General features: G+C 38.3%; 1 protein-coding gene across 3 annotated transcripts in view; it reads left to right on the forward strand.

Annotated features, from left to right (window-relative positions):
* si:ch211-198n5.11 (methylcrotonoyl-coenzyme A carboxylase 2) overlaps positions 1-15,972 on the forward strand; it is a 76,255-nt gene that overhangs the window by 13,417 nt on the left and 46,866 nt on the right. For 2 of the 3 annotated variants that reach the window (XM_063064193.1, XM_063064192.1), the window contains exons 2-3: positions 7,972-8,319; positions 11,446-11,642. In XM_063064193.1, the coding sequence (XP_062920263.1) occupies positions 7,972-8,319; positions 11,446-11,642 (545 nt within the window). Of the gene's footprint in view, positions 1-7,971; positions 8,320-9,044; positions 9,098-11,445; positions 11,643-15,972 lie in introns of all 3 variants that reach the window. The other variant, XM_063064194.1, reaches the window with a different exon arrangement.

Genomic DNA, 15,972 nt, shown 5'->3' on the forward strand with positions numbered 1-15,972 from the left:
CTTTAATCCCTCCCGCTCTGTCGGATCTAAAACAACGGAAGCCTGGAATGCAAACACAAGGAAATCTGCAGATGTTGGAAATTCAAGCAACACACATCAAAATTGCTGGGGAACGCAGCAGGCCAGGCAGCATCTCTAGGAAACGTCGACTGTACCTCTTCCTAGAGATGCTGCCTGGCCGGAAGCCTGGAATATTGAGCTGCCAGTCCTGCCCCTCCTGCAACCAAGTCTCACTAATGGCTACAATATCATAATTCCAGGTGTTGATCCATGCCCTGAGTTTATCTGCATTTCCTACAATACTTCTTACATTGAAATATGTGCAGCTCAGAACATTAATTGCACCATGCTCAACCTTTTGGTTTCTGACTTCGTTTAAGGTCTTAAGAACATCTTTCTGCACAACCTCTTCACTATCTGCTCTGGCACTCTGGTTCCCATCCTCCTGCAACTCTAGTTTAACCCCCATGCAGCACTATCAAACCTTCCTGGTAGGATATTAGTCCTCTTTCAGTTCAGGTACAAACTGTTTCTGCGGTACAAGTTTCACCTTCCCTGAAGAGAGCTCAATAATCCAAAAATCTTACACCTTTCCTCCTACACCAACTCTTTAGCCAAGTGTTAAACTGTATGATCTTACTATTTCTGGCCTTACTAGTACGTGGCAGCAGTAGCAGTCCTGAAATTACAGCGTTGGAGGCCCTGTCCTGTAACGTAGTACCTAACTCCTTCAACTCACTTTGCAGGAATCAGTCGGAAATGTCCCAGACCCTGACCTCCGGGAGGCAACATACCATCTGGGAATCTTGTTTTTGTCCTCAGGACCTCCTTTCTGTTTTCTTAACTAATGAATCCCCTATCACCACAGCCCACCTCTTCTCCCCCTTCCCTCCTAAGTCACAGAGCGAGACTCAGCGCCAGAGACCTGACCGCTGTGACTTTCCTCTGTTATGTCATTTCCCCCCAGTAGTATCCAAAGTGGTGGTGTTGTTATTGAGAGGGCTAGTCACAGGGGTACTCTGCACTGACTTTCCCCTTCCTGGACCTTGGGTATAACTACTTTTCTATCAGCCTCCCGAATGATCCAGAGTTCATCCAGTTCCAGTGGATTGACATTTTGGTCAGCATGGATAAGTTAGACTGATGGGCCTGTTTCTATGCTGTTAACATACATAGGTTCCCTAAGTTGTGAATAATATGACACAGAAATCTGATGTTATGTACATTTTTAAAGCATTTTTGGAGCTATTAATAATAACGTGTACTGGTGTTCATGAGTGGGTATGTTATATATTTCATGAGTTTAAATGTGGCTATTGCTATTGATAATTATTCAGTGAAATGAAAGAATTATAGCAAGTATATATAGAGTGATATGATATGTGTAGCTATAAAAAACAGATGTTATGGAGAAATTGGCTTATAGACAGTTCTCAGGATTGGAGCCCTCAGGTAACCGAGGGGCTTCCTGTATATGTGAAAAAAGATCATTCGTCCCATCACAGAACACTGCGGAATGTCATCCTCAAAAACAACCATTAAGTAGTATTCTCCTTCTCCTCTCATAGTTTAGTATCTTTACAGCCATGGTTTCCAATGCCTTAATTTTGCTACCAGATCTATATTATGAAATGGCACCTACGAGCCACAATGCCATCAATCACATTACTTTCCCTGTTATTTAATCAGAAATACAAGTCATTGCAATGCAATTTATATTTTGATAATTGACAACTTTTATTTATTTCCCTATATAAACACACACAAGTTAACTAAATTGTTATTGCTTACACAGTAGATACTTTGAGCTGGTTGCCCAGCAGTCGCGGTAGTTATGCCTGTCCCTTTTGAAATAGATCTGTAACAATGAGACAAAAACAGAGAATGTTGCATATACTCAGCAGGCCAGGCATCATATATGGAGACAGGAGCAGAGATAAAATTTCAGCTCAATGATTCTTCAATGTTATCATTTCCTTTCTTCTTGGTCCATGTACCCATATAGCATAACGTTGGGGCTGAGTGTTTAGCAATGTCCATCTGTTCCCCCATAGTCTAGAATGCATTTCATCCAGTTGACTTCTCAGCTTTGAGGATTGCCAAACTTTTTGTGGCATGCTCTTTATTTTATCCTGTCTAATATCACTACCAGCTCTTTACCACATTTTCTAGGTCCTCTTTCTAGTCATGACCGATGTTAAATACTCTTGATGTGTCACCTCTGTCTTTCCCAGGAATATCTTGCAATTTTTTTTAATGTTTGTGATCTATGCACTGATTCTGTTGATTTAAGGTGTATCAGGCCGTGTATCTGTGTTATTACCCAAATGTTTTATACTTCCAATAAGACATCCTTGGTGTCTGGCTGAATAAGTGAGTTAATGGGTGAGTCACACAAATCTGGAAGGTGCTAGTCTGATCTCATGAGTCATTTAATCTCTGACTGGGTGACAGCTCATCAGATAATTGACTTTAAGTCTGTTTTTGGAATTGGAAATCTGCCAACATTCCTGTTTTTGTCCAGTGAACGTTGTGTACAGATTGTGCTGCCTCTATAAAAACCTTAAATTCTTGCTGCTCAGATTTGCAGAAAAGAAAAGGCTGCTTAGGGGAGGTTGAAATATCACTTCATTTAAGAATTAGTAAGTGCCTTCAAGAAAAGAGATGAGAGATTACTGTTGTAAAGGAATAAAGAAAAACAAGTGTCAAAGTATTTTAAGCTGTCAAAGGAGGCCTAAAAAATCTGTGTGTGTGAGAGAGAGAAAGTGAGCTGAACAAGTTATATATCAGTACTGAGGTCTAAATGCACTTTGAATTTTGTAGCTGCTTTTAGAAAAGTTATCTTATCTTGGAGTCTTTCTTGAGATCTAGTTTCAGGTCCTTTCATCAGCAGAAATTGATGCTTAACCAAAATCCAAAATGCCTTAAATGATGAAAACAAAACAATAAATATGTAGGCAACACACACAAAATTATGGGGGAAACAGCAGGCCAGGCAGCATCTATGGAAAAAAGTACAGTCGATGTTTCGGTCTGAGACCCTTCGGAAGGACTGGAGGAAAAAAGATGAGCCGAACTATACACCTCTGTACTAAATTTCATTTGCAATTATTTCTGACCAGCTGATCCAGATCATCTCTATATTCCTGCAGTCTAACATTTCTCACTTACTGTATTACCCTTGCAGTTTCTTTATCATGCCTTCAAGATCTAAGTTTGTGTCATTAATACATAACAAAAATAAGTATTAGACTGAAGACTATACTCTGTAGAAGTCCACTGGTAATAGCCTTCCAGACATAATTATACTATGAACATTTGGTTCCTATCTCTTTGGTGATTTTGGTTCGGCCTGCAATATGAGTGAGATATTGTTAAAAGCCTTTGCTAAATCCAGATAGATAACATTGAATGTAGTGCCCTCATTATCATTTAGACCATAACATGTAGGACCAGAATTAAGCCATTTGGCTCATCAAATCTGCTCCGCCATTTCATCATGGCTGATTCATTTCCCTCTCAGCCCCAATCTCGTGCCTTCTTCCTGTAACCATTCATGTCCTGACTAATCAAGAATCTATCAACCTCTGCCCTAAATATACCCAATGACCTGGCCTCCAGACCCATCTGTGGCAACAAATTCCACTGATTCACCACTGTCTGGCTAAAGAAATTCCTCCTCATCTCCATTCTAAATGGACGTCCCTCTATGCTGAGGTTGTGTCCTCTGGTCTAGACTCCCCCACCATCGGAAACATCCTCTCCCCACCACTCTATCGAGGCATTTCAACATTCGTTAGGTTTCAATGAGAACCCTTCATACTTCCAAATTTCAGTGAGTACAGCCTCAGTGCCATCAAATTCTCCACATATGAAAAACCTTTCAATCCTAGAATCATCTTTGTGAACCTTCTTTTTACCTTCTCCAACATCAGCACATTCTTTCTAAGATAAGGGGCCTGAAACTGCTCACAATTGTCTTAAGTGAGGCCTCAAAAGTACCTTATAAAGGCTGAACATTACATCCTTGCTGTTATATCCTGGTCCTTTCGAAATGATTGCTAACATTTAATTTACCGTCCTCACCACTGACTCAACCTGCACTAGTGATGATTTGGTGTGTCGTATTAAAGGAGTGAATTTTTATGCAAACAATTATTTGTGTTTTATATTTGTAGTTAATTCAAATCACTTTGTAGAGATCTGTTTTCACTTTGACACGAAAGAGGCTTTTTCTGTTGATTGGTGTCAAAAAAAAGCCAAATTAAATCTATTATGAATCATAAAATATGAAAACTTCCAAGGGGGCGAATACTTTTTATAGGCTCTGCAGGTTATCTCTTTCTAAATGTAGTGGCTGCTCGAACAAACCAACACCGCTGTTCAAGACCAAACACGTTCTGTATGATGCGCCTTCATATCCAATAATAATAATAATGTTCAAAGTCAAAGAAATGTTTTTGATTGTTTATTAAGCAACTAGCAAATCAAGCAGTCTTCAACTGATAAAACTAATGATACTAAAACTACTGATATTAAATGGAATCAAACAAAATGAAGAGAAGTTAATTGAATTGAGTTGACTTTATTACTTACATCCTTCATTTACATAAGGAGTAAATATCTTTATGTTAACTCTCCATCTAAATGTGCAATGTGCAATTTATAGTAATTTATAATAAATAGTATCTACAACAGGACAGTTGATTCCACTTAAGCAGAGTTATGCTTTCAACAAAAAGATATCACACCCGGCTCTAGCTGACTCTAACCAAAGCATGAAGACATAACTAAACTCTATGCTTTTACCACGCACCCAGCCATGTGAGTAACAACTACTAAAAATTATAAAAGCACAACACAAAATGCAATGCAGATAGAAATCAGGTACATGGCTCCAACATCCCAGCCCCCTACTTATAGTACTATAATTGTAACTACAAAACATAGGAAGCATGAATGCTTAACATTCACACGAATGTCCTCTTTATTAAGTCATGCAACAATTATCTAGGCCAGAGGTAACCAGCACATAGCCCAGTACAGAGTGATTGTTTGCCACCATTCTCCAACAGGATAGAATCAGGAAGCTTCTAGAGCTGTAGCTCTTCAAACCACTGCCTCCTGTAGAATGCAGGTCTTGGTTACAGACTGATCCAAACAGCTCGTCTTCATTTGATGAGTACCTGCTGCGCAAATGCTCTTCTGTCTGAAAAAACTTGGATGATCCTTTCTCTGATCCATGAGTTTCGGGGCGCAGTGTCATCACCTATAGCACAATATCTCCTTGGAGGAAATTGAATCTTATACTTGACCACTTCTGATGTTCCTGTAGCTGGGGTAAATATTGCTTGACCCACCATTTCCAAAAAAAGTTTGACATGTATTGGACTTGCTTCCATTTATGATGAGCATAAGCATCTTCCTTTTGGAACTCTCCTGGTGGTAAGGATGGTGAGGTCCTCAGAAACAACAGATGATTGGGTGTTAACACTTACAAATCATTGGGATGAATATTTCCATGTAGACTGCTGCAATTTTCTGCTCATTACCAAAATGTTCCTACAGTAAAGCTTTGGGCTTTAGACATCCTTGCTCCAGGTTTGCTTACTGTCAAGTTTTGACAAGCTCACTTGGGCGACCTTCAGTGAACTCTCCGCGGAAATAGAGACGGTGGCCATAATCGCCAGTTTTGTGTTCAATGCTATTCTTGAAAGCCCTCATAAATGCATAATATTGCAGTAGATCATCATCAAAGATTAGAATCTCTCCCAGGCAGAGATGCAATGCATTGTTGCACTACTAAGGTTGCTATTTCCTTTTGCATCCTTATCGCCTCCAGAGCACTATCATCTGAAACATGGGTATTATACTGTAAATTAATGTCCCCAGAAGCACCTTGTGCTGCTAGATATGATATAGGTTCAGAGTGCCTTGTTAGTACAGGCTGTGGCTGAACACCCTGAACTACCCCCTGGGGTTCTAACTTGTGGCTCATAGACATCTGAGGAACAAATGTAACCATATTGATATCGAGTATGTTGGATTTACTCAGTGCCATCTCAACATAGGATCTCACACCATAGAACTGTCCTTCTGGAACGCCTCTAGCACCCACAGCACTTGATGCCTTCAGCGCATTCACTTTTGCCATCTCGGCTGCAATTTCTTCCTGTAACTTAAGCTGCCTCTTTCCTTTCCAAAGTTGCTTTTCATTTCTCGGAAGCTGTTCTTCCATTTGCTGCTTTCCTTTCCGAAGCGGTTCTTCCATCTGTTCCATTTTTTTCTTCCAATGTATGTTTATCCTTCAATATTGGTCACCTTGTACATAACTCAGCTAAATCAGCTACCGTTCTAATGTGTGCCGAGAAGATAACAGACACATGGGATGTTCTGGTAGCAATAGAATCTGCTGCATGCACAAAAGATGCACTGTTGTCTGGGTGTACATCATCCTATAAATCATCAGCTTTATATATTGTCAAAGCATGCCCTGGAATTTGATAAATATTTTCATTTGTTTCTGCAACATGGGCTTCAACATTACATGTTTGTTTCAGCCATTGTTCAGCCTCTGCTGTGACTGTATTAATAAGAGTCATAAAGATTTTTCAAATCTTCTAAATAAGACTGCACTTGTGAGGTGTTTTGCATTTCTTGCATAAAATTTCAAATTGATGCTATTAAATCTTTAATCTTTTTTACAATGGCTTTAAATTCCTTTTAATCACTTTCAATTCTACTCTCTAAGGCTTTCTCAGTAAGTTTAATTTCTCTTTTTGTCCCGACTTTAAGGTCACTGCTTGCAGGTTGACTATGCCGTGTTCCAAGTGCGCGAACCAGACCAAACAAATAGTGTTCAATTCAAATGTTGGCAATCAAATTATTTTAGCATTTTAACAGAACCAATCAATGAACTCTTAGGCAAACACCACAGTACACGGTCAGCGATGACCATTCCAAACAGGGCTCCAATATCAAACACATAGCATCCTTCCTGTAATTCAGCAAACACAATACTCCAAATGTTGCATAACCCAATTTTTAAATATGTTGGAAATTTTATTTAAGGTTTGCTGCAAATCCAATTTTAAACTCATAAAAATTAGATTTTAGCTATTGATTACCCATGAACAGAAAAAAGTAAGTTACTAGCTCTTCTTTCAGTTAGTCCTGACGAAGGCTCTCGGCCCGAAACGTCGACTGTACCTTTTCCTAGAGATGCTGCCTGGCCTGCTGCGTTCACCAGCAACTTTTATGTGTGTTAGTTAATTTAAAACCTTCTTTTATTGTAGAAGAGTTTAAATACAGGCTTTGTTGAAAAATCAATGGTTCCCTAATACTGTTAATAGCTATGTATCCGTAAATGATATAGATCAAGAATTTTGACTGTAAAACAGTAACTCAGTCTAAACTTACTTCAAGTTTTTCTATCAGAATATATTTCTGTGTATTTAATAAATCTGGAACATAAATATAAGAAACAGAAGCAGGACTTTGTCATTAGGTCCCTTGTGTCTACTCTGTCATTGAAACGGTCATGGCTGGTCTTTTAGCTTTGTGCCACATTCCCAAGGTAACTCAATAATTCTTCTTTCCCTCTATAGCTAAACATCTATCAACACTTTTTAAAGAAGTGCAGTGTTTTTGTTGATAAGGAAACCATTCCCTAAGCTAGTATTTGCAGCTGTTTTTGATGATGGGAAACGGATTTGGTATGATTAGTTAATTATGCACTGATTTATTATTATGTAGAATTTACAATTTGTCAAAGAGTAATGAGACAATGGTCCATCCTCTTAAAGGCAGACATCAAAATGCTAGAGTCAGGTGGAAGAGTTAAATATCGAAGAGGTATATAGATAGCTGCGGATGTTATGTAGTTGTAATTCTAATGTGTTATCATTGACCTTCTTGAAAGGCCATAATTTCATTATTAAATTTTATTTGTACTCATTCTTTTCTGTCTAGGAGGTTTGCAGGTCGATTTGGTTCAGGATCTACACCAAAATCCAGTTTCATATTTAAAGAATATCTGAAAACACAGCAGGAAACATGTAATAGCTACAAAAAAGGACGAACGTATTACACTTCTGATGTGGGAAGATCATGGACAGCCAACATTTGTTTCAGAAATCATATTCTTGGGAAAACAATTCTATGGATGAAGTTACTTTCCTTCCCTCACAGTTTAATGTTTAATAGTTTGGTAAGAACGTATTTAACAAAAGCGTATCCTGTTTTAAATGGGAAACTTCATCCAATTCATCAACATGTCTTTGAATCTAATTTACAAAACAGTATGATTCACAGTAAAAGGTAAAGTTATGTTTCGCTAAATAGAGGTTTTATTGAAATGATCAAAGGATGTTCCATGAGTTAATCCATGCATAATTCCCAAACCTATGTAGAATGTAAGGGCCTGCCTGGCCCTTGTGTCATTTTGTTTCTCCTAGCAGTAAACAGTTTAATATCACTGGAATATGTCCTGAAATTTGTTGTTTTGGTTATGTATATACACACATGTACACTCACACATACAAAAAAAAAGTGAGTAGTGTTCATGGATTCATTGTCCATTCAGAAATCTGATGGTGGAGGGGAAGAATTTGTTCCTGAAATGTGTGTGTCTTCAGGTTCATGTACCACCTCGTTGATGGTAGCAATGAGAAGAGGTGATGAGGGACCTTATTGATGGGTGCCGGCTTTTTGAGACATCATCTTTTGAAAGTGTCCATGATGCTGCGAATTTCACGACTTACGCCAGTGATATTAAACCTGATCATTATTCTGATTGTGATTCTGCTGGGGAGGCTAATGCCCACGATCGAGATGGCTAAGTTTACAACTTTCTGCAGCCTTTTCCAATCCTGTGTAGTGGCCCCTCCATGCAGATGGCAATGCAACCAGTTAGAATGCATTCCATGGTGCATCTGTAGAAATTTCCAAGTGTTTTTGGTGACATGCCAAGACTCTTCAAACTCCTAATGAAATATTACCACTGTTGTGCTTTTTTTGTAATTGCATCAATATGCTGAGCCCAGGAAAGATCTTCAGAGATGATGACACCCAGGAACTTGAAACTGCTGATCTTTTGGTGAGGACTGGTGTGTGTTCTCTTGACTTCCCCTTCCTTATGCCCACAATCAATTCCTTGGTCTTACAGATGCTGAATGGAAGGTGGTTGTGGTTGTCTTCTTTAATCATTGTCATGGTTGCATTCTTCCACTTTTCCTGTGATTATAAGATTAGGGATCAATGGAAGTTCATGAGAAATGAAAAACAAAGATCACAAGATGTAGGAATGCCAAGTGGATCTATCTACTTTATTTTGTGGGTTCAAAGGTTCAATTTAATGTCAGAGAAATATGTACAATATACATTCTGAAATGCTTTTTCTTTGCAAACCATCCACAAAAAACAGAGAATTGCCCCAAAGAATGAATGACAGCTAAACATGAGAACCCCAAAGCCCCCCCCAGCTCCCCCCATCCATGCGTAAGCGACGGTGAGCAACAATCCCCCCACCGACAAAACAAAAAGCGCACTTGCTACCAAGCACAAGCATGAGCTAAGCAATAGCAAAGACACAGATGTTGCAGTTATCCCAAAGCCTATCGCATTTCATCTGGTATTCAGTAACCCACAGGTTCTCTCTCCCTTAATAAGGGAGAGGGACATGTCCCCTATTTTCACAGTGAGTGGGAGACATAACAACAACCCGCTGGTTTATGATATTAAAAAGTCCATTTCGTTGCTTTTTGTGAGCTCTGTGCCTGAAGTTCGCAAAGATCTTGGGTCTTCAGGCCCACAGCGAAAGATTTCCGGCCTCCTCAACGACACACGAGTCTCCTGCCATGACACTGACCCTCGATCCACCCATCTTCAGAGCTCTGAGATCTTAGGCTTCCAAACACTAGGCTGCCTCTCAGGCTGACCGCTTGGCATGCCAAACAACGGCTGGTCCTGAAACCCGGAGAATGGATCCCATTCCCTCAAAGAACCGAAATCAGCATGTAACTCCAGGTCAGGATCTTCAAAAGAACCCTGAAAGGGTAAAATAAAGATATTAAAAATGGAAATAGAGCTGTTTCCGAAGATGCAAGCAAAGGAGTTGCTGTTTAGGGCCATCTTAATTCCGCCTCTGTCTCCGTTGCAGCATTTATTGACGTTATTTTAATATTGTGAGTTGCTGGGAATCAACATTATTGGATGAAACAAAACTGCAACATTCTTTTGAAGAAGTCCGAGGAGAACAAGATCAATAAGGCCATTGGTTTCTTTTATGCTGTAATTGATTTCATATGTTAGATTCCCATTATCATTTTATCAACTGATGGTCCCCTCCTTTATTATTTTATACCAAGATGTTTTATTTAAATATTTTAACATACATTTTCTGCTTGTTGAAATTAATAGGCATTTTCTCTTAGGTGGATTTATTCAATTTTCTGATACTCATTTTCAGCATCCAGCATTAGTGGACTTGCTAAGTTTCAGTCTTTACATGCTAGTATTTATATCAGTTATGTTATATATTATAATTCATAAATTGGACTGTTTAAAAAAATTAAACACGTATCTCCAAGTTAGTGTTTTACATAATTATCGATTGTTTATAATAAAAATAATTTCATTTTTCAATATTAAAAACACAATGTTACTATCACAACTGTTTTTATACCAATAATGCTCAGCTGGTATCCACTTGCAATTCTGTGTGGGCTTACCAGAAAACAATAATATATTTATTATATGCAGCACTTGCTTTACCTATGCATTTTCATGGTGCTCATGGCAATAATCTCCAATAGCTATGATTATATGACCATTCTAATGAAGATCACTGGGTGATGAAATGCATCCAGGAACTCCACTCTACTTTTCTCTACTAGATTTCACATTACATTTCGAAGGATTTCAAAGTCAGTACTGGGGCTGGTAAGGTGGTGATTAACTAATTGAGAATGTACGTGGACCAAATCAGAGATCACTGAGCCTGTTTCATTCTACTATTCAGTGACAAAACATAGCTATTGGATGACTCGAAAGGCTTAATTTGTAATTAATAATTTACTGAAATATTTTTGGTAAAATTTCACAGTTCTATCTCTATTTCTATTTTATTTATTTTTCTCTTTTACCTCTACTTTTCTGTGATTCAGTTCAGAGGTTGACTGAAGGACTCTGGAACTTGAAAAAACATCTATTGTTTGCTTTATGGGTTAAGTAATGGTTGTGACAAGTTTTTTAACCTAGGGGATGTTGTGAATGGACACAATTTTAGCCTATCTGATATTAAATGACTTTTGCCAGTAAGTGTAAAAGAGACTAGATTAGAAACCCAGGCCAATTATTCTTTCCTGCTCCCCATCCCCATACCTTCTTTAGCACTTCTATTCTGATGTGAGAGCCTTTGTTTCAATTGTATGCTTCATGAAACAGGTATTTGGAGCTGATGAAACGCGTGCAGAAAGGTGGAGATGAAAAAGCGATTCTGAGACACACCAAGAAGAATAAAAAACTATTGGTCCGAGAACGTTTACGGTTGCTTCTGGACACAGAAGAGATCCTGGAACTGTCTCCTTTTGCTGGAATGGGAATGCCATATGGAGATATTCCTGCTGCAGGCTGTTTAACTGGTAATATTATTGAGGTCAAATTTTTACAAAGGAGCATTATAAATATTAGTCTGATTTCTCTCTGGAAAGTCATTTTTTCTTGGATTATAAAGTAGCATTATTTTATCTAGCTCTAATAATTAGCATTCTTGCTGTTTGGCCATGTCAAGAATCTATTTTTACCAAACTAGAAAAAATATTTTTTATTAATGGTACACTATTTATGCTATATTGATTTTGAGAAATAACAATTACCCTTACAGATATATATTGATAAATACTAACCAACCAGTGAATCTTAAAAGGATGAATTTCCTTCAGTTTCACTTTTCAACTCTGAATCATGTTGCCCTTAGGTCTACCTTTGCCATAATACTACTGCACCTGTCAACCCTTTACTCACTTTCACCCATGTTATTATTGTTGCAGTAATGGTGGTTCATTTTCCCTGACCCTGATCCTATGCATTTCTCTATTTTATTTTGTGTCTCTGTTCATCCTTTCTTTGAACATATGAAAACTAATCTTTGCTCCCATGTCCTGATTTACTCAAAACTACAAATCACCGAATGTCTCTTCCTATTCATAATTTTTTTTCTTTGTAGGTACAATCCCTCAGCATTTTCAGACTTACGTTTTTACTCATCCCCTCACGAATAGTCTGCCTTGATAGCCTTCGTCCTTAAAATCTGATTATGTCTTTGCCCACCCTTTAATTTCCAATGTGTTGTCTAAGTTGCAGTGAAGTATTTTAAAGAAATACTTATATTTAAAATGTATCTTTCATAACTTCAGAATATTCCTAAACACTTCAAAGCTAATTAACCACTCAGTAAATAGTAAATCTCCAAGGTGAACTATCATCCTTCCTTGTTTCCTCTGCAGCCATTAACAATATTGATCACATTGTAATTTGTTAATGCCTTCCCTATGATGTCCAGATTAGTGGAGGCTGTTCTGTTTAAATCAAAGACAAGGTATTTCCAGAAGTTGCTTCTCTCCCTACTGCTGTTGCATGCTTGCTAGAGTTATTATAAGATATATCTTGGAAATCTTCTTTCTCTCCATGACAGCAACATGTGGTCAATTTCCCCATGTCAATGCTAGTATCAAATTTAAATTTTTCTCAGTCTCCCTATAGCCTGTACTTGCAGATCAACAGATTAAAGATCAAGAATGTTTTGTTATTGATCTGAAGTGAAGTATCTGGTTTAAGGGAGGGAGTAACAGAGTCAAGAATATAAGAAATAAGAACAGGAATAGCTAATACAACTCCTTGCTCCTTATCTGTAATTTAATCAAATTATGTCTGAACTTTTACATCAACTATGCCTGTGTTTCCCAACCTTCTTTAGCCCAACGTCTCCCTAAAGCACTTTCATACTTACCAAGGCCACTCTTAGGCACAATCTACTTTGCAGTGTCCCCATAGCATAAAAGCTCATCTACCATGTGCTAACATGAGAAAAATGATTCTGCTTTAAATTTTTATTTGTCTTCAAGCATAGCTTACACAGTACCCATGCACTGTACAGAAGCTTTAATATCAATGTGATCCTTGAGCTTGATGGTTTTAGCAAGAGTTGAAATATCTAGTGTAAGTTGTGACAGCAAAAGCCTTAAGTCCCCATACTTAACAATGTCCAAGTGGCTTCTGTTTTTTGTGAGTATGTGGTTCACAGCACCGAAGCCTCTTTCAGCAATGAAAAGCAGTTTGGCTCTTCTCCAAAGACCAGGAGACTTTGTATGACAGTGTAGACACATACCACAAAAGTTGACATTTTTGAAAAGCATTTTTGCTTCTTCATCATTCTGAATTTTGATAATTTCTTCTTGCAAGATCTTTTCCTGTTCTTCCACCTTGCAAAGCAATGAGTTAATAACCCAGTCTGGAATTTCCAGATTGTTCAAATCCTTGAATCAATTCTGAAAATCCTTCTTCAGTGACTGCAGATGTAATCAGTACTCTAGCAAATTGCCGTCTGTGAAAGAGAGTGCCATACTTTCCATGCAGGGCAACTGTGAGAACATTTTTCTCCCAATATTTTGCTTGTATATTTCCAATTATCTGATTAAAGTGGACGCTGCAATTCCCACCCTGCAGTTTCATATTTAGAATGTTCATTTTGTCATACAGATCGGCTTGGTATGCCACATCTCCACATAGAAGTTCAATCTTGTTTCCCAAGCTCTTGTCGACTTTGAGCAAAAGTTCAACCACAGTGTCAGAAAGATCAAAGAAACGCTTTAATCAGCAGTCTTTTGACAGCCAACACACTTCAGTGTGAAGAAGCAAGTGTTCAAACTCTTCATTGTTATCTTGAATAACTGGTGAAAAATTCTGCTAGTTAATGTTTGAGCTTTAATTTATTGATAGCAGATATTACAAGAATCGTGCTTGAAAAAGGTCACTGGCTGAGGTTTTTGGCTACGAGATGTTGATGAAATACACAATGGATTGTAAACAAGCTAGTATTTTCTTTTTTCATTAATGCCACTAAACTAGTATGGTGACCTGTCATATATGATACTCCATCTGTTGCACAAAAAATCATATTCCTAATTGGAATACTTTTATCCTCAATATACATTTTGAGTGCATTGTAGATTGATTTTCTGTTGATGTTTGTTTTTAACCTTTTACAAAAGAGAATCTGTTCATAAACTTTACCATTTTTGATAAACCGTACATATGCCATTAGCAATGCCTTGTTGTCTCACACAGTTGAGTCATCCAGTTATATGCCTAATGCTGTTTTTTGTAGTTCTGTGCATAACTGATACTCAATGTCTTCACTCAGTTCATTAATATGACGAGCTACAGAGTTATTACTTAGAGGAACTGATTTTAAAATACTGGTATCCATTTAAGAATAGTGGTGAGCACTTCTGATACCGCAGGCGTTATTAATCTTTCACCAATTGTATGAAATTTTCCACACTTTGCTATCATTTTGGAAATGTTATAAGAAGTAACAAAACCACTATCAAGGTCCTTATAGCTTTCTTGGCAAATGACCTGAGTGTGCAATGCCTTTCAATTGCTTCTTTCATCTTCTGGAACTGAGTAATACCATAAGTAGCCTTTTCAGGATGTCTTTTACGGAAGTGTTCCTGCAATTATGGCTTCATTAGACAGCACAGTTTTGACATGGGGTGTTGCTGATCTGAGGGGAACAGAACAAAACCATGCTCCAGGTATGCAATGTTGCATTGACACACTTTCTGTAGTTTCTGTTTCTTAGCAGGATAAGAATTCAAGGCTTCACCACCTTCAGACTTATAGAGATCACGCCGTATGTATTTAACCATCACTAACGGGCTAAATTAAAATAAAAAATTAATGCAAACTGGGAATGCCTATTGGATGTTGATGACGGCAGTGAGTTGACATGGATGGAACAATGGTAGCGGCCTCCAAAGGAATGGCGAGGCTAAGATGACGATCACGACAGCGAAAATTGCATTCACAAGGATTCAGATTGGAATCTGAATGTTAGTCAGGATAGAGCTGGTTTTCAGCAAGCTACCTTTATACTATTCCAGTTAGCACGATTGACCAATCATGTAAGATCTCATAATTCCCCAAAAATGGTTCTTGAACACCTCAAGTGGAATCCTCAGGTCAGCAGGTTCACTGATTGGCTCTATTTCACTGTTTGGTTCCTGTATGTGCTGTATCATTGTGTGACCTGTTTTCCATAGATCTGTAGAGAAAGTTGAGAGGGTGTACTTGACTCATGAACTGTTGAGTTGCATGAACTTGTTTTGTGACACGAGTCAAGGGGAACTGTTGGGCACCCTGGTTGCCAATTTATGCGTCCTCAATATTGTCTGTTTGGTTGGTAAGGTCGGATGAGGTTGCCGAATTTCAGACGCTTCGTGACAACGTGTGTTCACCGCCTGCAGAGCTATGGTTCTTCCTGTGTTTCAGTGCCTCAACCTGTTTTTGTTTGGAAGTGCCTGCTCTACTAACGGTCGGTCAGATCTCCTACCTCAAGTTAGGGGTACTGCTTACTGCACCCCCCACCCAAAGAATCTTGAATGCCCTCAACGGCTTCTATTTTCCCTAACACCCCCTTAGGACAGTAACTGCCCCTTTGGGAGTCACTGAGCTATGCTCTATCATTTGATTCCCTGAATAGCCAAAATCTATTGATGATGATTCATTTAGAGTTTAGACTGTGTATCTTCAGATTGAAGAAGGTAAAGTGTCATCAATTTTGCTTCCATTTGAATTCATTTCTGAATCTTGTTGAAGTATGTGTAAATAGACGTGGACTTGAACTGAGCTGCAATATTCCTCCTGATTAGGAGAATTCATTTTCATATAGTCATTTAATGAAGCATG

This window comes from Mobula hypostoma, chromosome 12 (genome assembly GCF_963921235.1).
Source record: "Mobula hypostoma chromosome 12, sMobHyp1.1, whole genome shotgun sequence".
NCBI classification, from domain to species: Eukaryota; Metazoa; Chordata; class Chondrichthyes; order Myliobatiformes; family Myliobatidae; genus Mobula; species Mobula hypostoma.